This window comes from Oncorhynchus mykiss, chromosome 31, assembly GCF_013265735.2.
Source record: "Oncorhynchus mykiss isolate Arlee chromosome 31, USDA_OmykA_1.1, whole genome shotgun sequence".
Taxonomy (NCBI): Eukaryota; Metazoa; Chordata; class Actinopteri; order Salmoniformes; family Salmonidae; genus Oncorhynchus; species Oncorhynchus mykiss.
The window spans coordinates 20,734,173-20,761,350 of NC_050571.1; the positions used below are offsets into that span (position 1 = coordinate 20,734,173).

General features: G+C 42.2%; 1 protein-coding gene across 1 annotated transcript in view; it reads left to right on the forward strand.

Annotated features, from left to right (window-relative positions):
• LOC110504399 (AF4/FMR2 family member 2) overlaps positions 1-27,178 on the forward strand; it is a 288,511-nt gene that overhangs the window by 146,433 nt on the left and 114,900 nt on the right. The window contains exons 6-8 of the mRNA XM_036970067.1: positions 8,572-8,658; positions 17,869-17,905; positions 18,132-18,186. Coding sequence (XP_036825962.1) covers positions 8,572-8,658; positions 17,869-17,905; positions 18,132-18,186 — 179 coding nt within the window. The remainder of the gene's footprint in view (positions 1-8,571; positions 8,659-17,868; positions 17,906-18,131; positions 18,187-27,178) is intronic.

Here is a 27,178-nt window from a genome sequence, read left to right on the forward strand (position 1 = left end):
AGATATGAGGTTTACATCTATTTGTTGTATAAGATGAATGAGTGAGTATGATACTGTTTGTAAAATTGTGTAATATGATTTTGGACTGTTTAATGAAGCAAAATACAATTCCCTTTTGATTTGAACTAAATCAGAGGACCGCCCCTGGGCCCAGTTAGGGTCAGGCATCCTGGGACAGCCCCTTTTCTGCAATTCCGAATAAAACCCAACTATCACCAGACCATGTTTTTCTCCATTAGGACAGGACAAAGGTTGTAGACCAATGCTGAATCTTTTAACCATACCACGTGCTTAAACTCTTAGACTATCGATACCGACAGAATAAGAACAAGTCTTTGATATTAATTACTAGTCTGCAGCTAGGAATTCGGTATCATTGAGACGAACTACAACCACAGAAACATCCATTCTATATCAAATTAATGAATGTCACTTTGAACTATCCCCTCTAACCAAGACATAGAGAGAGAGAGAGAGAGAGAGAGAGAGGACGAAACTCTCCAACAGAAACAAACTTTTCAACAGCGATCAAGACGACACACTGAGCGTAAATATATATATTGATTGCAATTGCATTTCTGTGAATTACTTAGTTAGTAATAACTAAATGATTTAAGACAATTGATGTATGGATGACTCATAGTGAAGACTGGGTTCGTGCAGATAAGCAACAATTTACGACGTTTGGAATGAGACTAACGTGAGGTAAAGTAAATAATTCGAAGACTAATTGATCAGATAAAATATCTGAAAAGTTATTTTAGATAATGATAACTTTGTAATCTGAATATTTTTCTTTGGTTCCCCCGACTTCCTAGTTAATTACAGTTACATGATTAATCAGTTGATCGCGTAATACTAATTACAGAGAATCTTTGATAAAAACTATAAGTCTTCAATTTAATGATAGTAAAGACACGACACATAGTAACAGGGACAACTCAATGTACTGGGTTACCATTGTTTTCAATAGAATGGCTCCAGATCTGTTCTTCCATGTATGAGTAGGGCTGGGCGATATATATTGTGAATACCGGTATACTGGTATTGATCCACATACCGTTATGGATTTTTACAACATTGTCTATAAAGGTACTTTTATACAGTGCTAAGTAAATTAAAAGTTAAACAAATTGGACAACCTAAGTTTGATTGAAAATTAAACCGTCAGATTGGAGAAAGCCTATTAAAATCACTTATATATTATATTTTGGCCATATCGTCTAACCCTATGTATGAGTGTTAAAATAGATCAACAGCAAAAGTCACAGCCGAGGGATAGATGTATTCATTAACCAGCTCACGAGATGGCCATTCTTGTCTCCTGTAGATGTTCTATTTAGAGAGCATGTCCTGCTAGCACCGAGGCCACACACACACACAACAGGCCCAGCTTGAATAATGACTGGTACTTCTCCCTGCGTGACATAGTCTGCCACTATGAATCGGCTGCTGCCCGCCTTCGCTCGGGCTCTCTCTCTCTCTCTCTCTCTCTCTCTCTTTCTCTCTGCCTCTCAGCCATGTTGCCTTGCAAACTGTTGTTGTGACAGCCTGGGTCCTTTACTCACTCTCTCTCTCTCTCTCTCTCTCTCTCTCTCTCTCTCTCTCTCTCTCTCTCTCTCTCTCTCTCTCTCTCTCTCTCTCTCTCTCTCTCTCTCTCTCTCTCTCTCTCTCTCTCTCTCTCTCTCTCTCTCTCTCTCTCTCTCTCTCTCTCTCTCTCTCTCTCTCTCTCTCTCTCTCTCTCTCTCTGCCTCTCAGCCATGTTGCCTTGCAAACTGTTGTTGTGACAGCCTGGGTCCTTTACTGTGACCACTGTCTATAGATCAGATTATTTTATGGCTTGTAGTGTACAGTACACTCTAATATCAACTGAAGACATCAATATCCAATTATAGTTTTCCCCCTCATCTGTCAGAGATATCCGGAACCAGGGCTCTACAACCCTGTTCCTGGAGAGCTACCCTCCTCTAGATGTTTGCTCGATTAGGGTTGGAAACTTGGGAAGGACACATCAGTAATAATTTCACTGTTAGTTTACACCTGTGGTTTACGAAGCGTTTGACAAATACAATTTACATCTATTTTGATTTGATTTGAAGTAAACTCAGCAAAAAAAGAAATGTCCTCTCACTGTCAACTGCATTTATTTTCAGAAAACTTAACATGTGTAAATATTTGTATGAACATAACAAGATTCAACAACTGAGACACAAACTGAACAAGTTCCACAGACATGTGACTAACAGAAATGGAATAATGTGTACCTGAACAAAGGGGGGGGGGGGGGGGGGGGGGTTCAAAATCAAAAGTAACAGTCAGTATCTGGTGTGGCCACCAGCTGCATTAAGTACTGCAGGGCATCTCCTCCTCATGGACTGCACCAGATTTGCCAGTTCTTGCTGTGAGATGTTACCCCACTCTTCCACCATTTATGGGGGGATGGCCCTCACCCTCAGATCTAACAGGTTCCAGACATGCTCAATGGGATTGAGATCTGGGCTCTTCGCTGGCCATGGCAGAGCACTGACATTCCTGTTTTTCAGGAAACCACGCACTAAACGAGCAGTATGGCTGGTGGCATTGTCATGCTGGAGGGTCATGTCAGGATGAGCCTGCAGGAAGGGTACAACATGAGGGAGGAGAATGTCTTCCCTGTAACGCACAGTGTTGAGATTGTCTGCAATGACAACAAGCTCAGTCTGATGATGCTGTGACACACCGCCCCAGACCCTCCACCTCCAAATCGAACCCGCTCCAGAGTACAGGCCTTGGTGTAACGCTCATTCCTTTGACGGTAAAAGTGAATTTGACTATCACCCCTGGTGAGACAAAACCACAACTCGTCAGTGAAGAGCACTTTTTGCCAGTCCTGTCTGGTCCAGCGACAGTGGGTTTGTGCCCATAGACAACATTGTTGCCGGTGATGTCTGGTGAGGACCTGCCTTACAACAGGCCAACAAGCCCTCTCTCAGCCTATTGCAGACAGTCTGAGCACTGATGGAGGGATTGTGCATTCCTAGTGTAACTCGGGCAGTTGTTGTTGCCATCCTGTACCTGTCCCGCAGGTGTGATGTTCGGATGTACCGATCCTGTGCAGGTGTTGTTACACGTGGTCTGCCACTGCGAGGACGATCAGCTGTTCAGTTGATCAGTTGTTTTTCAGAGTCAGTAGAAAGGACTCTTTAGTGTCCTAAGTTTTCATAACTGTGACCTCTGTAAGCTGTTAGTGTCTTGACGACCATTAAACAGATGCATGTTCATTAATTGTTTATGGTTCATTGAACAAGTATGGGAAACAGTGTTTAAACCCTTTACAATGAAGATCTGTGAAGTTATTTGGATTTCTACGAATTATCTTTGAAAGACAGAGTCCTGAAAACAAAAATGTTTATTTTTTTGTTGAGCTTATTACAATTTTTTTTACAGTCATGTTAATCATTAATGATCGTTAATGATTTACCAGCAAATACTTTTGTTGAAAGAAATGTGGCAAACATTTAAAATATGGATGTGGATACCTGCTCGTCGAACATCTCATCCTGAAGTCATGGGCATGGAGTTGGTCCTCCCTTTGCTGCTATAATAGCCTCCACTCTTCTGGGAAGGCTTTCCACTTATCGTGTTTCAAGTAAGAACCAAATGAAGACTGTGTTGAAGTAACAATGTTTATTACAGCAACAGGCAGGCAAACGACAGATCAAGACAGGCAGAGGTCGATAATCCAGAGTAGTGGGGTAAAGGCACAGGACGGGAGGCAGACTTAGGGTCAGGAGCAGGCAGAGTGGTCAGGCAGGCGGGCTCAGAGTCAGGACAGGCAAGGGTCAAAACCAGGAGAGTGAGAAAAGAGAGACTGGGGAAAAGCAGGAGCTGAGACAAAATGCTGGTTGATTTGACGAACTGGCCACAGACAAACAGAGAACACAGGTATAAGTGCCCAGAGGATAATGGGGAAGATGAGCAACACTTGGAGGGGGGTGGAGCCAAACATTGCTGCGGGGACTTGCTTCCATTCAGCCACAAGAGCATTAGTGAGGCTGGGCACTGACATTGGGCAATTAGGCCTGGCTCGCAGTCGATAAGGTTGAGGTCAGGGCGCTGTGCAGGCCAGTCAAGTTCTCCCACACCGGTCTCAACAATCCATTTCTGTATGGACCTCACTTTGTGCACAGGGGCATTGTCATGCTGAAAAAGGAAAGGGCCTTCCCCAAACTGTTGCCACAAAGTTGGAAGCACAGAATCGTCTAGAATGTCATTGTATGCTGTCGTGTTCTTGTGCTGACGTTTTTTCCAGAGGCTGTTTGGAACTCGATAGTGAGTATTGCAACAACGACAGTCGATTTTCACACGCTACATGCTTCAGCACTCGGCAGTCCCGTTCTGTGAGCGTGTGTGGTCTACTACTTCACGGCTGAGCTGTTGTTGTTCCTAGACATTTCCACTTCTCAATAACAGCACTTATAGTTGACCTGGGTAGCACTAGCAGGGCAGAAATTTGACGAACTGACTTGTTGGAAAGGTGGCATCCTATGAAGGTGCCACGCTGAAAGTCACTGTGCTCTTCACTACGGGCCATTCTACTGCTAATGTTTCTATGGAGATTGCATGGCAGTGTGCTCGATTTAATACACCTGTCAGTGATGGGTGTGGCTGAAATAACCGAATCCACTAACCTCCGAGGTGGCATATCACAGGCCCGGTACCTCATCTATCTCTCCACTTCTGCCCTTCCTGGCTCTGCTCTACGCTCGTTATCCTCTTGCCAGCCCAGGGAGAGGGAGTGAGAGGTAGAGAGAGAGAGGTAGAGAGAGAGAGAGAGAGGTAGAGTGAGAGAGAGAGGTAGAGAGAGAGAGAGAGAGAGAAAAGACTTGTGATGGATAGATAACAGATGATGTCCATATGCATCTTCATCTCTGAGGCTGACAGTTCAACAGTACATCGTAATCCTGTAACGTGTCTGTCTAAGTGCATCGATAGGAGCAGTTGATCTGTGAAACCCTATTACATGAGAGACAATTGTTCATACTATACTGTCGGATACAGCACATACTTTATAACACCACAGGACGATAACCCAGACTCTTAGTGTGATTGAATATCCCTCAGAGATTTCAAGAAATAATCAAAACAATTCATCCCTAGACCGAAGAGTTTCAGGAGATGGTCAGTTTAGAATATTATTCCAGTGTGTATTTATTTAAACACACAGGTTTTAACCATTGGTCTGTCCTGCCGTCACAGGGGTGCAAGACTAAACAGTTGGTTATCCTTGTTTCACTGTGTTTGGATAGCCCTGTTTGGTTTGGGAGCCATGCTCGGCTGCTTTTAATACATTTAATTTGCAACTCAAAGCCTTGCGAGGGTACAGCCAGCTACCTGCTGCCTCACTGCATCTCACACAAATGAATGGCTTGTGTGTGTTTCCCAGAAGGCAATAATATTGGTGTTCTTGGGGAGGAAATAAGGTTAAAAGGAATTTAGTGGAATACCAAAGTATGTAAGATTGTAATATCATAAGCCAAGAATGTTGTTGACTTCTAGACATTGATAGTTGGTTTGATCATGTATATTATATATACGCCATTTAACAGACACTTTTATCCAAACGACTTACAATTGTCATGTGTACAGACATTTGCTACTCTAGGTAATTAGATTTCATTGCCACATTGTGCTACTCTAGATCAGTAGATTTCATTGCCACAGTGTGCTACTCTAGATCATTTGATTTCATTGCCACATTGTGCTACTCTAGATCATTAGATTTCATTGCCACATTGTGCTACTCCAGATCAGTAGATTTCATTGCCACATTGTGCTACTCCAGATCAGTAGATTTCATTGCCATACTGTGCTACTCTAGATCATTAGATGTAATTGCCACATTGTGCTACTCTAGATCATTCGATTTCATTGCCACATTGTGCTACTCTAGATCATTAGATGTAATTGCCACATTGTTCTACTCTAGATCATTTGATTTCATTGCCACATTGTGCTACTCTAGCTCATTAGATTTCATTGCCACTTTGTGCTACTCTGATCATTAGATTTCATTGCCACATTGTGCTACTCTAGATCATTTGATGTCATTGCCACATTGTCTATTCTAGATCATTAGATTTCATTGCCACATTGTGCTACTCCAGATCAGTAGATTTCATTGCCACATTGTGCTACTCTAGATCAGTAGATTTCATTGCCATACTGTGCTACTCTAGATCATTAGATTTCATTGCCACAGTGTGCTACTCTAGATCATTAGATGTAATTGCCACATTGTGCTACTCTAGATCATTCGATTTCATTGCCACATTGTGCTACTCTAGATCATTAGATGTAATTGCCACATTGTGCTACTCTAGATCAGTAGATTTCATTGCCATACTGTGCTACTCTAGATCATTAGATTTCATTGCCACTTTGTGCTACTCTGATCATTAGATTTCATTGCCACATTGTGATACTCCAGATCAGTAGATTTCATTGCCACATTGTGCTACTCTAGATCAGTAGATTTCATTGCCATACTGTGCTACTCTAGATCATTAGATTTCATTGCCACAGTGTGCTACTCTAGATCATTCGATATAATTGCCACATTCTGCTACTCTAGATCATTCGATTTCATTGCCACATTGTGCTACTCTGAAATGTGAGTATCTCTATTAGACATCCAGCTCAGTCTGACACTTCAGGTGAATAAAGCCAGAGGGGGTTATTTTCATTAACCGTCCGAAGTTTCGAAACAGACCTCAATCGGGTTGATAATGATAATTTAAGTGTTGTGTGTGTGTGTGTGAGAGAGAGAGAGAGAGAGAGAGAGAGAGAGAGAGAGAGAGAGAGAGAGAGAGAGAGAGAGAGAGAGAGAGAGAGAGAGAGAGAGAGAGAGAGAGAGAGAGAGAGAGAGAGAGAGAGAGAGAGAGAGAGAGAGAGAGAGAGAGAGAGAGAGAGAGAGAGAGAGAGAGAGAGAGAGATAGATAGAGTATTGACTGTAATGGATAAATGAGAAGCAAGCTCAATAATGTGTGTGTGCAGTGTGAGTCAAGCTGTGATCTGGTGCATGCTCATTCATATGCATACACGTTAACCAAATACATTTAAACTCAGTTTTTCACAATTCCTGACATTTAATCTTAGTAAAAATTCCCTGTTTTAGGTCACTTAGGATCACCACTTTATTTTAAGAATGTGAAATGTCAGAATAATAGTAGAAAGAATGATTTACTTCAGCTTTTATTTCTTTCATCACATTCCCAGTGGGTCAGAAGATTACATACACTTAATTAGTATTTGGTAACATTGCCTTTAAATTGTTTAACTTGGGTCTAACGTTTCGGGTAGCCTTCCACAAGCTTTCCACAATAAGTTGGGTGAATTTTGGCCATTCCTCCTCACAGATCTGGTGCAACTGAGTCAGGTTTGTAGGCCTCCTTGCTCACACATGCTTTTTTTGTTCTGTCCACAAATTTTCTATAGGATTGAGGTCAGGGCTTTGTGATGGCTTCTCCAATACCTTGACTTTGTTGTCCTTAAGCAATTTTGCCACAACTTTGGAAGTGTTCTTGGGGTCATTGTCCATATGGAAGACCCATATAACTTCCTGACTGATGTCTTGAGATGTTGCTTCAATATATTCACATAATTTTTCACCCTCATTATGCCATCTATTTTGTGAAGTGCACCAGTCCCTCCTGCAGCATAGCACCCCCACAACATGATGCTGCTACCCCCGTGCTTCACGTTTGGGATGGTGTTCTTCGGCTTGCAAGCCTCCCTCTTTTTCCTCCAAACATAACGATGGTCATTATGGCCAAACAGTTCTGTTTTTGTTTCATCAGACCAAAGGACATTTCTACAAAAAGTACTATCTTTGTCCACATGTGCAGTTGCAAACAGAGATACTTTAGTACCTGTTTCCTCCAGCATCTTCACAAGGTCCTTTGCTGTTGTTCTGGGATTGATTTGCACTTTTCGCACCAAAGTATGTTCATCTCGAGGTGACAGAACGCATCTCCTTCCTGAGCGGTATGACGGCTGCATGGTCCAATGGTGTTTATACTTGCGTACTATTGTTTGCACAGATGAACGTGGTACGTTCAGGCATTTGGAAATTGCTCTCAAGGATGAACTAGACTTGTGGAGGTCTACAATTTTTTTCTGAGGTCTTGGCTGATTTCCTTTGAAAGAGGCACTGAGTTTGAATGTAGTCCTTGAAGGTAGGCCACAGATACACCTCCAATTAACTAAAATAATGTCAATTAGCCTATCAGAAGCTTCTAAAGTCATGTCATTATTTTCTGGAATTTTCAAGCTGTTTTAAGGCACAGTCAACTTAGTGTATGTAAACTTCTGACCCACTGGAATTGTGATACAGTGAATTATAAGTGAAATAATCTGTCTGTAAACAATTGTTAGAAAAATTACTAGTGTCATGCACGAAGTATGCACAAAGCAAAACTATAGTTGGTTAACAAAAAATGTGTGGAGTGTTTGAAAAGCTAAGTGTAAGTAAACTTCTGACTTCAACTGTATACGTTATCTGGCTGACTTGAGTAATGTATCTTCCTGCAGGAGATGACCCACTCCTGGCCTCCTCCCCTGACTGCCATCCACACTCCAGGCAAGGCTGAGCAAACCCGGTTCCCTATTCCCTCCAAGGTGAGTCCTAAAGCATATAGCCTACAACACTGTACTGTTCATTGACAACCACAGCCAATTTACTACCACTACAACTACCACTACTGCTAAAGCTGCTACTACTACTACAAATACTATTGCTGCTACTACTACTACTACCAACATCACTACTATTACTACTACCAATACTACTACTAATGATAATAATATCACTATCACCACCAGTGTTGCTACTACTACTACTACTACCACTACTATTATCACTAGTATTATTAATACTACTACTATTATCACTGCTAATATTAGTAGTAGTAGTAGTAGTAGTAGTGATAGTAGTACTAGTAGTATTAGTAGTACTATCACTACTACTACTATCACAAATACCACTACTACTACTACTACTAATATCACTACTAATAATAATACCGCTACTCTCATTACTACTACTATCACAAATACTACTGCTAATAATAATAATATCAGTACTACTAATAGCACTACGACTACTACTACTACTACTATCACTACTATTACTACTATTACACCTACTACTACTACTATTATCACTACTACTACTAGTACTACTAATTCTAATACCGCTGCTGCAACTACTTTCTCTACTACTACTACTACTACTACTGTTAATAGTGCTACAACTACTATCACTACTACTCCTACCACTACCACTACTATCAATACTACTACTGCTGCTTCTTAAACTACTACTACTACTACTACTGCTTCTTCTACTAATACTTACACTACCACTGCTACTACTACTCATATAACTACTACTACTATCACTACTACTAATATCACTACTACTATTACTACTATTTCTATTATCACTACTACTTCTACTACTACTGCTACCACTACTTCTACTAGTACTACTGCTACTTCTACTAATAATACTACTTCTGCTAGCACTACTACTGCTGCTACTATTACTACTAATAATACTACTATCACTACTACCACCACTACTACTACTAATATCACTACTACTACTGCTGCTGCTGCTACTACTACCTCTACCACTACTACTACTACTGCTTCATCCACTAATACTATTACTAGTACATCTACTATCGCAAATTCTACTACTTCTACTATCAATACTACTAGTACTACTACTACTATTACTTGTACTGCTACTAGTACTATCACTACTAATACTACTACTTCTAATACCACTACTGCTGCTGCTATTACTACTAGCACTACTTCTACTACTGCTACTACTACTGCTACTACTACTACTACTACCACTACCACTACTGCTACTAATGCTGCTGCTACTACTACTATAACTACTACTACTACTATTATTATTACCACTACTACTGCTTCTGCTGCTGCTGCTACTACTACCTCTACCCCTACTACTACTACTACTACTATCAATACTACTACTACAGCTTCATCCACTAATACTACTGCAACTACTACTAGTAGTACTACTACTGCTAATACTACTACGTGTACTGCTTATTCTACAAATACAACTACTTCTACTACCACTGCTACTACTCATATCACTACTACTACTACCACTATCACTACTACCACTAATATCACTACTGTTACTACTACTTCTACTAGTACTATTGCTACTTCTACTAATAATATTACTTATGCTACTACTTCTACTGCTATCACTACTACTACTACTACTATCACACCAACTACTTCTACTACTACTACAAAAACTACTACTATTACTACTATTACTACTATCACTACTACTACTACTACTACTATCACAAATACTACTACTACTACTATCAATACTACTACTGCTGCTACTACTACTTGTTCTGCTACTAGTACTATCCCTACTACTTCTAATACTACTACTGCTGCTGCTACTACTACTAGCACTACTACTACTACTACTTTCACAAATACTACTACTACCACTACTACTACTACTACTGCTTCATCCACTAATACTATTACTAGTACATCTACTATCGCAAATTCTACTACTACTACTATCAATACTACTAGTACTACTACTACTATTACTTGTACTGCTACTAGTACTATCACTACTAATACTACTACTTCTAATACCACTACTGCTGCTGCTATTACTACTAGCACTACTTCTACTACTGCTACTACTACTGCTACTACTACTACTACTACTACCACTACCACTACTGCTACTAATGCTGCTGCTACTACTACTATAACTACTACTACTACTATTATTATTACCACTACTACTGCTTCTGCTGCTGCTGCTACTACTACCTCTACCCCTACTACTACTACTACTACTATCAATACTACTACTACAGCTTCATCCACTAATACTACTGCAACTACTACTAGTAGTACTACTACTGCTAATACTACTACGTGTACTGCTTATTCTACAAATACAACTACTTCTACTACCACTGCTACTACTCATATCACTACTACTACTACCACTATCACTACTACCACTAATATCACTACTGTTACTACTACTTCTACTAGTACTATTGCTACTTCTACTAATAATATTACTTATGCTACTACTTCTACTGCTATCACTACTACTACTACTACTATCACACCAACTACGTCTACTACTACTACAAAAACTACTACTATTACTACTATTACTACTATCACTACTACTACTACTACTACTATCACAAATACTACTACTACTACTATCAATACTACTACTGCTGCTACTACTACTTGTTCTGCTACTAGTACTATCCCTACTACTTCTAATACTACTACTGCTGCTGCTACTACTACTAGCACTACTACTACTACTACTTTCACAAATACTACTACTACCACTACTACTACTACTGCTGCTACTTCCACTACTAATACTACTAATACTACTACTACTGCTATCACTACTACTACTATCACAAATGCTACTACTGCCACTACTACTACTACCACTGCTGCTGCTGCTACTTCTATGACTGCTACTAATACTACTAATACTGCTATCACTACTACTACTATCAAAAATACTACTACTGTTACAACTATCACTACTACTAATACTACTACTACTATCCCTACTACTATACACTGATGCACCGATATGACCGATATCAGATTTTTGGCTGATACCGATATCCAATATTTGCCTTACCAAACATTTTTGATACCGATAACCAATATTAAAAATTGTAGCGGCCTTTTAAGCATTCTAGTACAGATAAATAGCACACACACAATTGGCCCAGCGACGTCCAAGTTTGAACGGGGTAGGCCGTTATTGTAAATAATAATTTGTTCATAACTGACTTGCCTAGTTAAATTAAGGTTACACACACACACACACACACACACACACACACACACACACACACACACACACCACACTGAGCAAAAAGTTATTTTGTTGGCATTTACATATGTACCCATTACCAGTAAAACATATTCAAAACGTATTTCTTTCACTTACTTGCTGTGCTGTTTTGCTGTACATTTGTTCGTCGTTTCATTCTCAACCAGGATTTCTCATGCTATGGAGCGCCGTTTGGGTCTTTGCGTGTCAAATAATACCATTTGACGTATCAAATAAGCTTGTTGACCAATCAGGACCTGAATATGACTGCACGTCACATAACAATTTAACGCGTTCATACATTTTTTACGTAGTTATTGCACACTGATTGCACTATCACTCGTATTTCATATGTCACAACGATTCATCAATACGTATGCTATGATGCTAGTAAAGTTGTCTCGCGCACCTACAGTGCTGGTCATAAAAAAAGCTAGCTAGCTCATGGATGCAAACAATGTTCTTCCCCAAAAACATAGCAAAACGACAATCTGTTTTAGTAGCTATAGTTATAGTCATGTAAAATAACCCTAATTTATAAGACAGTTCTTATTTGATTAATGGTGGTCGGACGCATGTATGTTAAGCTAGCCACAATAAGGATTAGCCACAATAGTGGACTTTGCGGTTAGCCTTCAAAATAAAAGTATGTCATTGACAGTTATGCAAATTAATACAAATAGTAGAATTATGCCATAATGAATAGATCATGCTAAATGAGGTTGGAATGTTGATATATAAAATCAACAAAAGACAATAATTTGTTAATTTGACAAAAATCTTTTGAAATCACACTGGATGTATTATACTTTGGAATTGCATTGGGGCATACTTATTTCACTGTACAGCCTTACCTATGTATTGTGGCTCAAAGAAATGGGGTATCAGTCTACTCAGTGACACCCAGAGGACATTAGAACATTAGCTCTTATTGCGGGACTCTGAAACAACTGTGAATTGAGCCACATTTATTGTCAACCTATGTGTATTGAACACTATTCCCGAAGAAAAACAATACTGTGGGGATGTTTTGGAGTCTGATAACTCTGAGAAGAACGTTGGGAAAAAATATCTTGGGTATTGAATGGACTCCATTTCATTGATCCCCAATCCTTAGGTAAAGCTGTACAGTGTAATATGAATGTCAATACACACAATAGGCTGACTGGGGAGGTGATTTCACACAGTCACAGTCCCGCGCTAAGAGCTACAACGCTAATATTGGCGTAAACTCTTCACAGTTGTGTTCTGTGGGTGTCACCCAGTAGACTGATACCCCATTTCATTGCTTTACATTCCAACCTTGTTTAACATTATCTAGTCTAAATATGGCGTGATTCCACCAATTGTAACCTTCTGCATCACCTTCAAAGAGCCCTTTTTATTTTGAAGGCAAACCTCAAATTCCACTGTTATGCCTAGTCCTCATTGTGGCTAGCTTCACAACACATAACCCGGTCTGGTCGAGCCTCACTAGCCAGAAGAAGCTAGCTGGCTGCTTAGGGCAACAGGGTTTAAGTAGATGGCTAGCTATTTATTTTCATGAACTGAAGTTCAATTGTTGTTGTATTGGTTCTAGCTAGGTACCAGGCTAAAGCTAGCTACCCCAGAAGTTGCGGTCAAACAAATAATGCTTTATTACCAACATGGTATTGTAAACACATAGTTCATGGCCGGTGTTTGCTTGATTGCAGACTTTTTTGTACAGCTTTGACAGTTCTACTGATAGTAGTGGTGGCGCTTGGCTTGCACGTGCAAATTCAGAACACACAACATTCAGAACACACAACATAGAACTGTGTTATTTGATGTGTCAAATTAAAAGCTTATTTAATGCGTCAAATAGTGTTATTTGATGTGTATCTTTTTTGACATGCAAAGACCCAAACGGCGTCCCATAGTATGTCGTGAAGCATACAAGCAGTGACGCAATTACTGTGTAACTTCGGTAGGGCGTCATGTGTATTGGTGCTCGACCAGTGGGCGAAAGCCAACATAACCCACGACAGAGAACGGTTAATTGTCAAGGGCAAAGAATTCCATTATCTTGGCGTTAATGGATTTCGCCTTTGAGTTGCCTCGCTGAAATTGTCGTATTCTTTCAAATGGCTGCTGGATTTGTTGACTGCTCGAGTAACACAGCAGACATTGTGGGCTAGGTTAGAATGCTGTGTTGCACGTGTAGCGCAACATTGTATGTGGCTTCATTACGTCATGTCATTCTATAGGTATGTAGGTCAGTTTTGACATCGGTTTTGCATATCGGCGTTAAACTAGACATCGGGCTGCTAACGATGTTAGCATTTTTAGTTAATATCGTCCAATTCCGATATGTTCACCGATATATCGTGCATCCCTAACTATCACAAATACTACTACGATCACAAATACTACTACTACTACTACCACTACTACTACTACTAATACTATGATCACTACTACTACTACTGATATTACTACTACTAGTATCACAAATAATACTACTACTATCACTAATACTACTACTGCTACTATCACTACTACTACTATGACTATTAATACTACTACTGCTACTATCTCTACTACTACTATGACTATTAATACTAATTCTACTACTATCAATACTAGTACTACTACTACTACTACCATGTTTACTACTACTACTACTACTACTACTACTACTACTACTACTTTTACTACTACTAATACTTCTTCTACTACTGTTACTACTTCTGCAACCACTACTACTACTACTACTGCTACTATCACTACTACTACTATGACTATTAATATTACTACTACTACTATCACTACTACTACTACTACTACTACTACTACTACTACTACTACTATGTTTATTACTACTACTACTACTACTACTACTATTATTATTACTACTACTACTATCAATACTGCTACTACTACTACTCTTACTACTACTACTACTAATACTTCTTCTACTACTGTTACTACTTCTGCTACCACTACTACTACTACTACTATCACTACTACTACTACTACTATCACTACTACTACTACTACTACTACTATCACTACTACTACTACTATCACTACTACTACTACTATTACCTGTACTACTACCATCACTACTTCTACTACTACTTCTAATACTACTACTGATGTTACTACTACTACTATTACTACTATCACTACTACTATCACTACCACTACTACTCAAATCAAATCAAATCAAATGTATTTATATAGCCCTTCGTACATCAGCTGATATCTCAAAGTGCTGTACAGAAACCCAGCCTAAAACCCCAAACAGCAAGCAATGCAGGTGTAGAAGCACGGTGGCTAGGAAAAACTCCCTAGAAAGGCCAAAACCTAGGAAGAAACCTAGAGAGGAACCAGGCTATGTGGGGTGGCCAGTCCTCTTCTGGCTGTGCCGGGTTGAGATTATAACAGAACATGGCCAAGATGTTCAAATGTTCATAAATGACCAGCATGGTCCAATAATAATAAGGCAGAACAGTTGAAACTGGAGCAGAAGCACGGCCAGGTGGACTGAGGACAGCAAGGAGTCATCATGTCAGGTAGTCCTGAGGCATGGTCCTAGGGCTCAGGTCCTCCGAGAGAGAGAAAGAAAGAGAGAAAGAGAGAATTAGAGAGAGCACACTTAAATTCACACAGGACACCGAATAGGACAGGAGAAGTACTCCAGATATAACAAACTGACCCTAGCCCCCGGACACATAAACTACTGCAGCATAAATACTGGAGGCTGAGACAGGAGGGGTCAGGAGACACTGTGGCCCCATCCGAGGACACCCCCAGACAGGGCCAAACAGGAAGGATATAACCCCACCCACTTTGCCAAAGCACAGCCCCCACACCACTAGAGGGATATCTTCAACCACCAACTTACCATCCTGAGATAAGGCTGAGTATAGCCCACAAAGATCTCCGCCACGGCACAACCCAAGGGGGGGCGCCAACCCAGACAGGATGATCACATCAGTGACTCAACCCACTCAGGTGACGCACCCCTCCCAGGGACGGTATGAGAGAGCCCCAATAAGCCAGTGACTCAGCCCCTGTAATAGGGTTAGAGGCAGAGAATCCCAGTGGAAAGAGGGGAACCGGCCAGGCAGAGACAGCAAGGGCGGTTCGTTGCTCCAGAGCCTTTCCGTTCACCTTCCCACTCCTGGGCCAGACTTCACTCAATCATATGACCCACTGAAGAGATGAGTCTTCAGTAAAGACTTAAAGGTTGAGACCGAGTTTGCGTCTCTGACATGGGTAGGCAGACCGTTCCATAAAAATGGAGCTCTATAGGAGAAAGCCCTGCCTCCAGTTGTTTGCTTAGAAATTCTAGGGACAATTAGGAGGCCTGCGTCTTGTGACCGTAGCGTACGTGTAGGTATGTACGGCATGACCAAATCAGAGAGATAGGTAGGAGCAAGCCCATGTAATGCTTTGTAGGTTAGCAGTAAAACCTTGAAATCAGCCCTTGCTTTGACAGGAAGCCAGTGTAGGGAGGCTAGCACTGGAGAAATATGATCAATTTTTTTGGTTCTAGTCAGGATTCTAGCAGCCGTATTTAGCACTAACTGAAGTTTATTTAGTGCTTTATCTGGGTAGCCGGAAAGTAGAGCATTGCAGTAGTCTAGAAGTGACAAAAGCATGGATTAATTTTTCTGCATAATTTTACTACTACCACTATTATCACTACTACTACTACAATCGCTACTACTATTACTACTACCACCACTATTACTACTACTACTGCTACTACTACTCCTATCACTACTACTATCAATTCTACTACTACTACTACTACTACTGCTACTGCTACTACTACTACTGCTACTACTACTCCTATCACTACTACTACTATCAATACTACTACTACTATCAATACTACTACTACTACCACTACTACTACTACTACTACTGTTACTACTACTACTGCTTCTTCTATTAAGCAGTATTTGTTTTGTAAGCAGTAATCACGTGATCTGTGTGGCAGTCAGAAGGGAGAGCTCATCCAGTAAAAGGGTCTGTATTAAATTGGACCCAAAGCTGTTGTCCTAGTGAGAGCCTGTCAGACTCTGTCACAGTAAAGGACCAGTGAGACACCCATGGCACCAGAGAGAGAGAGAGAGCATTTGTCCCAAATGGCACCCTATTCCCTACCTAGTGCACTACTTCTGACCAGGGCCCATAGGACTTCATTTGGCTGGCTGCATACACCTGCCGGATGGACTTTTTATGAAGAAACTCCTGTCAGCTCACTTTAGCCGCATTGTAATACAGTGTGATTTAGCCCCGTTATGATCCATTGTCCCTCAGCCCATTCCCCCTCGCCTCCGCTAGCTCCCAGCATCTGTGTCTGTCCTAGCCTTCACATCCTCTCCTCCTCTTCTCTCTGCGGTCATTCCCTAGCCTCCAATCCTCTGATGCTTCATTTTGCAGCTAAAGCCATTTTCTTTCTGTCTTAATAGGTCTGAAGCTCATAGCTTGACCTGGCTGACATTCCTAATAATAAGCCTGTGTCTATAAATCCTGATTTAATGGTGCCATCTTTTAACTAAGACATTTTGCTGCCTACTCTAGCCCACTCACCGTACTCTGAAACAGGATTTGTGTGCTCTGTCTAATTGTATTAGTGTAAAATCAATTAAGTCCATCAGTTGAGCTATTTCCCTCCCATTTGTTCTCCTGTATCACCTCACTGTGTGCTAATGTATGTCATGCACACTTGTTTTCTTTCTCTCACTCTCTTTCTCACTCGCTCCACCTCTCTCCATTTCTCTCTTTGTCTCTCTCTCTCTGTTTCTCACTCTCTCTCTCTCTCTCTCTCTCTCTCTCTCTCTCTCTCTCTCTCTCGCTCCACCTCTCTCCACCTCTCTCTCTCTCTCTCTCTCTCTCTATCTCTCTCGCTATCTCTCTCTCTCTCTGCTCAGGAGTCACAACACATACCCTCAGGATGTGCTGGACTAAGTAAGTCTTTTTAAATTCTTCCTACCCATACTCTGATTAAATCAGTCTGAAATGATGTTAATAGGAGGACATTATACGATGTAACAACTGGAGTGCTGTCCATTTAGGAAGAAATGTTATGATGTGTGACATATGGCAGAATAAGCTACATTTATAATAAGCTCACTCTTGGTCAGGGTTTAATGAAAAACAACACTCTGACAATTAAATGGAAATTATTTTGCAGAGCGGTGCAATGTTCCCGTTAACAAGCCTGCAACCAAGTCTGTGCCACAGAAGTCGTGAGTATTCATTTGATTAATTGTTTTGAAAAAGCCTCGGGGGAGACATGCCGCCATGGTTTCAGCTTTGTTCCCTTGCAAAACAAGTCCCTGTGAGAAACGCCTGCAGAATTCCCGGCTAAGAGGAGCCTTCTTCACAAACAAACAGAGCAGCTGGCATTCTCTCTCTCTGTTAGCCCCTCCCTGGCCTAGGCTGCACCCCCCCCCCCCCCCTCCCTTACTCCCCTGCACTCCTCAACAGCACAGCCCTGACAACACTGCCTGTCTACCCCAGTCATGCAAGACCTGGGCTACACTCTGTTTAGTGTCATACGCAGACCAAGTGAAGGGCTGGCAGTAGTGGTTGGAAGTGACATGGCTTACAAAGGGTTATAGGGTTGTGCTTTACATTTCATTTATTCTGTCTCTCCTGAGTAACATAACGAAATAACCAGACTTCAAACTGGAATGATATAATAAACAAAGTACACAAATTAAGGATAATGCACACAAAATATTTTTGGAAAGTTATTTGAATACTAGAGAACGATAGAACTTTCCAATGTTGCGCACTAGGTCCTTTTTTCCCAATTGAACACAAGATTCTGCTTTTGTGACGGTCAATAACACAGCTCTTGTTGGAGAAGTCTTTAATGATTTAACCAGGCCAAATGTTTAGACGGAGCCTAAGGCAAGAGTGTTTGTGTCAATACCAGCCTTGTCTTGCAGAGCTAAATGCATCCACTTGAGGTCAACCAGTGTCTCTTTCTTCTCCTGCTACTTTCACAGGAAATGCCGACTAAGCACAAGTTAGTAGCAGCATTAGCTTTCATATTAAAACACACTTACCACGGTAGCAGTTCTGTGTCTGTGTTGTGTTACGGTGCTCAGAGCCTTTATTGCTCTGTTTAAACATATATCCCAGCTATACTGTCAGTGCTTACCTCTGTCCCTGTGTGTGTTCATGTGAGACTAAACGAGTAGGAATGCAGAAATACTCTACAATGAAATAAGTGAGATCATGACTAATGGAACCACTTAGAATTTTAAAAGGACGTCATCTGGATAAAGTAAACATTTTAGGATAAAGAGAATATACAGTGACTTAGGGGCTCATTTAGACCTCGTCTAACCTAGTGCAGTGACCTAGTACAGTGACCTAGTACAGTGACCTAGTGCAGTGACCTAGTGCAGTGACCTAGTGCAGTGACCTAGTACAGTGACCTAGTGCAGTGACCTAGTACAGTGACCTAGTGCAGTGACCTAGTACAGTGACCTAGTACAGTGACCTAGTACAGTGACCTAGTGCAGTGACCTAGGACAGTGACCTAGTGCAGTGACCTAGTGCAGTGACCTAGTGCAGTGACCTAGTGCAGTGACCTAGGACAGTGACCTAGGACAGTGACCTAGTGCAGTGACCTAGTACAGTGACCTAGTGCAGTGACCTAGTACAGTGACCTAGGACAGTGACCTAGTACAGTGACCTAGTGCAGTGACCTAGTACAGTGACCTAGGACAGTGACCTAGTGCAGTGACCTAGTACAGTGACCTAGTACAGTGACCTAGTACAGTGACCTAGTACAGTGACCTAGTGCAGTGACCTAGTACAGTGACCTAGTACAGTGACCTAGTGCAGTGATCTAGTACAGTGACCTAGTACAGTGACCTAGTACAGTGACCTAGTGCAGTGACCTAGTGCAGTGACCTAGTACAGTGACCTAGTGCAGTGACCTAGTGCAGTGACCTAGTGCAGTGACCTAGGTCAGTGATCCATGGAACGAGTAGTTCATCCTGACCATCACCTGAAATCATGAGGCTGTCTATCTCCTTTTTGAGATCCACAACTCCTTCAAAGCCCTTATTGAACTGGACCTGGAGTTCCCATCAGTTCAAAACGATTCGTTTTAATGTCATATAGAGCTGGTATTCTTTTCTTTTTTTTTCTTAAAAAAATAATCTTAACAGCTGTCATTTTATTGTGAGAAACTACAGTTTTATACGAATATTTTTCTGTTTTGTCCTCTGTTGTGTGAGTGATCTCATGTCTAATTGTTTATGTCTAGCCTATGATGAGATCAGCTTTGGCATCATTGATCATTTTTAAATGTCAGTTTCATGGCTGTCAGTGTGGTTACGGTAGCATTGTAGTCATGAAGTCATCATCCTCACATCACAATCATGTGACAGTGTTCTCATGCTCATAGAGGAGCCAGGGCACAAAGTATGCAATGAGCTCAACATACTTAACCAACGCTTTATTCACTACGCTTCCTAAACAATGTCCCTGCATGCTGAACTAAGTTCATGTAAGTCCCAAACCCTGTGGGAGTAAAGCAACAAGCCCCCTTTGCTTCCATGTGAATGGCTCCTGGTGATGGCTCTGTGGTTCCACAGTATTTATATCGCATGGCTCTGCAGACCTAAATAAAGTCATGTAAGTGGAATTCATCTCCTATCATAAGTCATGTCTGGTGGAGTGGCAGAGAGTGGCAGAGAGTGGCAGAGAGTGAGAGAGAGAGAGAGAGAGAGTGGCAGAGCAAGGGAGAGAGAGAGAGTGGCAGAGAGTGAGAGAGAGAGAGAGAGAGAGAGAGAGAGAGAGTGGCAGAGCGAGGGAGAGAGAGAGAGAGAGAGAGAGTGGCAGAGCGAGGGAGAGAGAGAGAGAGAGAGTGGCAGAGAGAGAGAGAGAGAGAGAGAGAGAGAGTGGCAGAGCGAGGGAGAGAGAGAGAGAGAGAGAGTGGCAGAGCGAGGGAGAGAGAGAGAGAGAGAGAGAGAGAGAGAGAGAGAGTGGCAGAGCGAGGGAGAGAGAGAGAGAGAGAGAGTGGCAGAGCGAGGGAGAGAGAGAGAGAGAGAGAGAGAGAGAGAGTGGCAGAGCGAGGGAGAGAGAGAGAGAGAGAGTGGCAGAGCGAGGGAGAGAGAGAGCGGCAGAGCGAGGGAGAGAGAGAGAGAGAGAGTGGCAGAGAGAGAGAGAGAGTGGCAGAGCGAGGGAGAGAGAGAGAGAGAGAGAGAGTGGCAGAGCGAGGGAGAGAGAGAGAGAGAGTGGCAGAGCGAGGGAGAGAGAGAGATTTTCAATCTAAATATTGTAAATATATCACGTAATCTCCAAAGTAAGATTAGGCAATTGTTCTGTCATGCCAATACAACCACCTACCTGGAGGTGACAGCATTCTCTCCTCCATATGCCCCCATTGACACATCTATGACAACTTAACCAACAAAAAGGGGTCACAACTCCTGCAGCTCTGTCGGATGCTGGGTATGTACATAATCAATGTTAGGCTTTGAGGGGACTCCTATGGTAGGTACACCTATAGCTCATCTCTTGGCAGTAGTACTGTAGACTACTTCATCACTGAGTCTCTTAGAGAGTTCACAGAAAGTATATTTGACCTCTCAGCTTCCCGATCAAATCTAAAAATGTAAAGCAGACAACCTAAGAAAATGAACGACAATGACAAATGGTTTGATGAAGAAAACCTAAGAAATAAATCGAGAAACCTATCTAACCAAAAACATAGAGACCCAGAAAACTTGAGCAAACTCCTTCACTATGGTAAATCACTAAAACAATACAGAAATACACTACGAAAAGGATGGAACAGCACGTCAGAAATCAGCTCAATGTAATTGAAGAATCCATAGAATCAAACCACTTCTGGGAAATTGGAAAACTCTAAACAAACAACAACACGAAGAGTTATCTATCCAAAACGGAGATGTATGGATAAACCACTTCTCAAATCTTTTTGGCTCTTTAACAAAGAACAAAGAACAAACAGCAAAAACATATACATGATCAAATACAAATCTTAGAATCAACTCTTAAAGACTACCAGAACCCACTGGATTCTCCAATTACGTTGAATGAACTACAGGACAAAATACAAACCCTCCAACCTAAAAAGGCCTGTGGGGTTGATGGTATCTTAAATTAAATTATAAAATATACAGACCACCCCCTTCTGACCACCTCTTACCACCACTCACACACACAGACCTCCTCCCAAATCGCAGTTGTACCAAAGGGCCTTCGTAAAACAATCACTATTTTTCTTTTTAAGCTTTTCGGCAGTAATTCTATTAGAAGGATAATGTTTATTGTAGCCTCAACAGATCATTCATCCACACTAAGGTTACATGTTAGCATCACATCCCATTGCTATGAATATGCTGTTAGAATGGCATTGAATCAGGTATTGAGGAGGACCTGTACAGTAAGTTGAGCTATAGGCTGTACTGTGTAGGCTGTACTAACACTGTATGTGTTCCAAAGATACAGATTTTCAGTGAATTCATGAACACCAACTTTATATATTCAAGTGTCTTTAATAATAGCTAGATTGCTAGTTATATGTGACTCGGGAGTTTGAAAAAAGACAGGGGAGTTTGAAAAAAGCAGTATTCAGATGTTTCCTACATTTCTTGAGAAAAATGTAGAGAACAGAGTGGAGGCGCTCAGGCAGTCAGAGGAGACGGGGGAAAGGCGTCCGTCACATGAGTTAACACAGCCTCTTGATGTGGCACCCCAGTCAGCTCTCTCTCTCTCTCTCTCTCTCTCTCTCGCTCTCTCTCTCTCTCTCTCTCTCTCCCTCTCTCTCTTTCTTTCTCTCTCTCTCTCTCTCTCTCTCTCTCTCTCATGCTCTCTCTCTCTCTCTCTCTCTCTCTCTCTCTCTCTCTCTCTCTCTCTCTCTCTCATGCTCTCAGAATCAGCCTGGGAGATGGCTCAGGGCCAATCTAAATAATCCATGTTTCCAGGTCTGGGGCCCTGCATATGTGTGTGTGTGTGTGTGTGTGTGTGTGTGTGTGTGTGTGTGTGTGTGTGTGTGTGTGTGTGTGTGTGTGTGTAGAGGGGCCAGATAGAGGCAGGCTTGGCAGGAAGCTGTTGGAATGACGGCAGAGAGGAGAGGAAGGCAGAGGAGAGGGGAGAAGAGGAGAATAAAAGAGGGGGGGGGGAGAGGATAGGAGAGAAGATAAGAGAGGAGGAGAAGGAGAGAGCATAGGAGAGGAAAGGGGAGGGGAGGGGAGGAGAGAGGATAGGGGACGGCAGAGGATAGGGGAGGGGAGGGGAGGGGAGAGAGGATAGGAGAGGAAAGGGGAGGTGAGAGGATGGGTGGGGGAGGAGAGAGGATAGGAGGAGAAGGGTGAGGAGAGAGGAGAGGGGAGGAGAGAGGATAGGAGAGGAAAGTGGAGGAGAGAGGATATGGGAGGGGAGGGGAGGAGAGAGGATGGGTGGGGTGAGGATAGGGGGGAGGGGAGGAGAGAGGATAGGAGAGTACAGGGGAGGAGAGAGGATAGGAGAGTAGGAGGGAGGAGAGAAGATAGGAGAGGAAAGGGGAGGAGAGAGGATAGGGGACGGCAGAGGATAGGGGAGGGGAGGGAGAGGAGAGTAGGAGGGAGGAGAGAGGATAGGAGAGGAAAGGAAAGGGGAGGAGAGAGGATAGGGGACGGCAGAGGATAGGGGAGGGGAGGGAGAGGAGAGAGGATAGGAGAGGAGAGGGGAGGCGAGAGGATGGGTGGTGGAGGAGAGAGGATAGGAAGAGAAGGGTGAGGAGAGGGGAGGAGAGAGGATAGGAGAGGAGAGAGGATGGGTGTGGTGAGGATAGGGGGGAGGGGAGGAGAGAGGATAGGAGAGTACAGGGGAGGAGAGAGGATAGGAGAGTAGGAGGGAGGAGAGAGGATAGGAGAGGAAAGGAAAGGGGAGGAGAGAGGATAGGAGAGTACAGGGGAGGAGAGAGGATAGGAGAGTAGGAGGGAGGAGAGAGGATAGGAGAGGAAAGGAAAGGGGAGGAGAGAGGATAGGAGAGGACAGTGGAGGAGAGAGGATAGGGGAGGGGGGGCGAAGATATGAGAGGAGAGGGGAGTTTATGAGAAAGGTGAAGAGAGAGGATAGGGGAGGGGAGGAGAGAGGAAAGGGGAGGAGAGAGGATAAGGCGGAGGGGAGGAGAGAGGATGGGTGGGTGGGGGGAGGATAGGAGAGGAAAGGGGAGGAGAACTTTGCGACCTTTTGCCACATTTCAGGCTTCAAACATAAAGATATAAAACTGTATTTTTTGGTGAAGAATCAACAACAAGTGGGACACAATCATGAAGTGGAACGACATTTATTGGATATTTCAAACTTTTTTAACAAATCAAAAACTGAAAAATTGGGCGTGCAAAATTATTCAGCCCCCTTAAGTTAATACTTTGTAGCGCCACCTTTTGCTGCGTTTACAGCTGTAAGTCGCTTGGGGTATGTCTCTATCAGTTTTGCACATCGAGAGACTGACATTTTTTCCCATTCCTCCTTGCAAAACAGCTCGAGCTCAGTGAGGTTGGATGGAGAGCATTTGTGAACAGCAGTTTTCAGTTCTTTCCACAGATTCTCGATTGGATTCAGGTCTGGACTTTGACTTGGCCATTCTAACACCTGGATATGTTTATTTTTGAACCATTCCATTGTAGATTTTGCTTTATGTTTTGGATCATTGTCTTGTTGGAAGACAAATCTCCGTCAGGTTTTCTTCCAGAATGGTCCTGTATTTGGCTCCATCCATCTTCCCATCAATTTTAACCATCTTCCCTGTCCCTGTTGAAGAAAAGCAGGCCCAAACCATGATGCTGCCACCACCATGTTTGACAGTGGGGATGGTGTGTTCAGGGTGATGAGCTGTGTTGCTTTTACGCCAAACATAACGTTTTGCATTGTTGCCAAAAAGTTCAATTTTGTTTTCATCTGACCAGAGCACCTTCTTCCACATGTTTGGTGTGTCTCCCAGGTGGCTTGTGGCAAACTTTAAACAACACTTTTTATGGATATCTTTAAGAAATTGCTTTTTTCTTGGCACTCTTCCATAAAGGCCAGATGTGTGTAATATACGACTGCTTTTTGTCCTATGGACAGAGTCTCCCACCTCAGCTGTAGATCTCTGCAGTTCATCCAGTGTGATCATGGGCCTCTTGGCTGCATCTCTGATCAGTCTTCTCCTTGTATGAGCTGAAAGTTTAGAGGGACGGCCAGGTCTTGGTAGATTTGCAGTGGTCTGATACTCCTTCCATTTCAATATTATCGCTTGCACAGTGCTCCTTGGGATGTTTAAAGCTTGGGAAATCTTTTTGTATCCAAATCCGGCTTTAAACTTCTTCACAACAGTATCTCGGACCTGCCTGGTGTGTTCCTTGTTCTTCATGATGCTCTCTGCGCTTTTAACGGACCTCTGAGACTATCACAGTGCAGGTGCATTTATACAGAGACTTGATTACACACAGATGGATTGTATTTATCATCATTAGTCATTTAGGTCAACATTGGATCATTCAGAGATCCTCATTGAACTTCTGGAGAGAGTTTGCTGCACTGAAAGTAAAGGGGCTGAATAATTTTGCACGCCCAATTTTTCAGTTTTTGATTTGTTAAAAAAGTTTGAAATATCCAATAAATGTCGTTCCACTTCATGATTGTGTCCCACTTGTTGTTGATTCTTCACAAAAAAATACAGTTTTATATGTTTATGTTTGAAGCCTGAAATGTGGCAAAAGGTCGCAAAGTTCAAGGGGGCCGAATACTTTCGCAAGGCACTGTACCTCTCCTCAATGCAACCGCTGTGTCAGATTTCAAAAAAAGTTTACGGAAAACGCAACACATGCAATAATCTGAGACGGCGCTCAGAACAGAAGCCAAATTAGCCGCCATGTTGGAGTCAACAGAAACCAGACAATACATGTTTCCTTACCTAAATGTTTCCTTACCTTTGATGAACTTCATCAGAATGCAGTCCTAGGAATCCCAGGTCCACAATAAATGCTTGATTTGTTCGAAAATGTCCGTTATTTATGTCCAATTAGCTACTTTGGTTACCGCGTTTGGTAAACAATTCCAACGTCACAAAGCGCGTCCACTATAACGTGACGAAATGTCCAAAAGTTCCGTAACAGTCAGTAGAAACATGTCAAACGATGTACTGAATCAATCTTTAGAATGTTGTTTACATATATCTTGAATAACATTCCAACCGGAGAATTAGAATGACTTCAGATGACCGGTGGAACGCAGGTCCTTCCCCTGTGAACGCGCATGGTGAAAGCATGGTCAAGTCGTGGCAGTGGTGACTATTTCCTGTGTCATTCGACCCCCCTTCACATTAGAGTCATAAGACAAAGTTCTATTGACTATTGACATCTAGTGGAAGGCATAGGAAGTGAAAACTCATCCATATCTCGCTGTAATTTCAATGAGAGCTTGGTTGAAAATCTGCCACCCCCAGAAAAAAACAGGGAGTGGAACTGAGGAGCTGGCCGTTTACAATGGGCACATTTTCATCCAGGCTACTCAATACTGCCCCTGCAGCCATAAAAAGTTAAACAGCTTGAAATTTTCCAGAAAATGATGTCATGGCTTTAGCTTCTGATAGGCTAACTGACATTTGAGTCAATTGGAGGTGTACCTGTGGATGTATTTCAAGGCCTATCTTCAAACCCAGTCTCTCTTTGGTTGACATCATGGGAAAATGAAAAGAAATCAGCCAAGACCAAGAATTGTACACCTCCACAGTTCTGGTTCATCCTTGGGAGTAATTTCCAAATACCTGAAGGTTCCACGTTCATCTGTACAAACAATAGTACGCAAGTATGAACACCATGGGACCACGCAGCCATCATACCGCTCAGGAAGGACGCATTCTGTCTCCTAGAGATGAACGTACTTTGGTGATGCAAATCAATACCAGAACAGCAGCAAAGGACGTTGTGAAGATTCTGGAGGAAACAGGTACAAAAGTATCTACATCCACATTAAAACGAGTCCTATATCGACATAACCTGAAAGGCCGTTCAGCAAGGAAAAAGCCACTGCTCCAAAACCTCCATAAAAAGGCCAGACTACGGTTTGTAACTGCACTTGGGGACAAAGATCGTACTTTTTGGAGAAATGTCTTCTGGTCTGATGAAACAAAAACAGACCTGTTTGGGCATAATGACCATCGTTATGTTCGGAGGAAAAAGGGGGAGGCTTGCAAGCTGAAGAACACCATCCCAAACA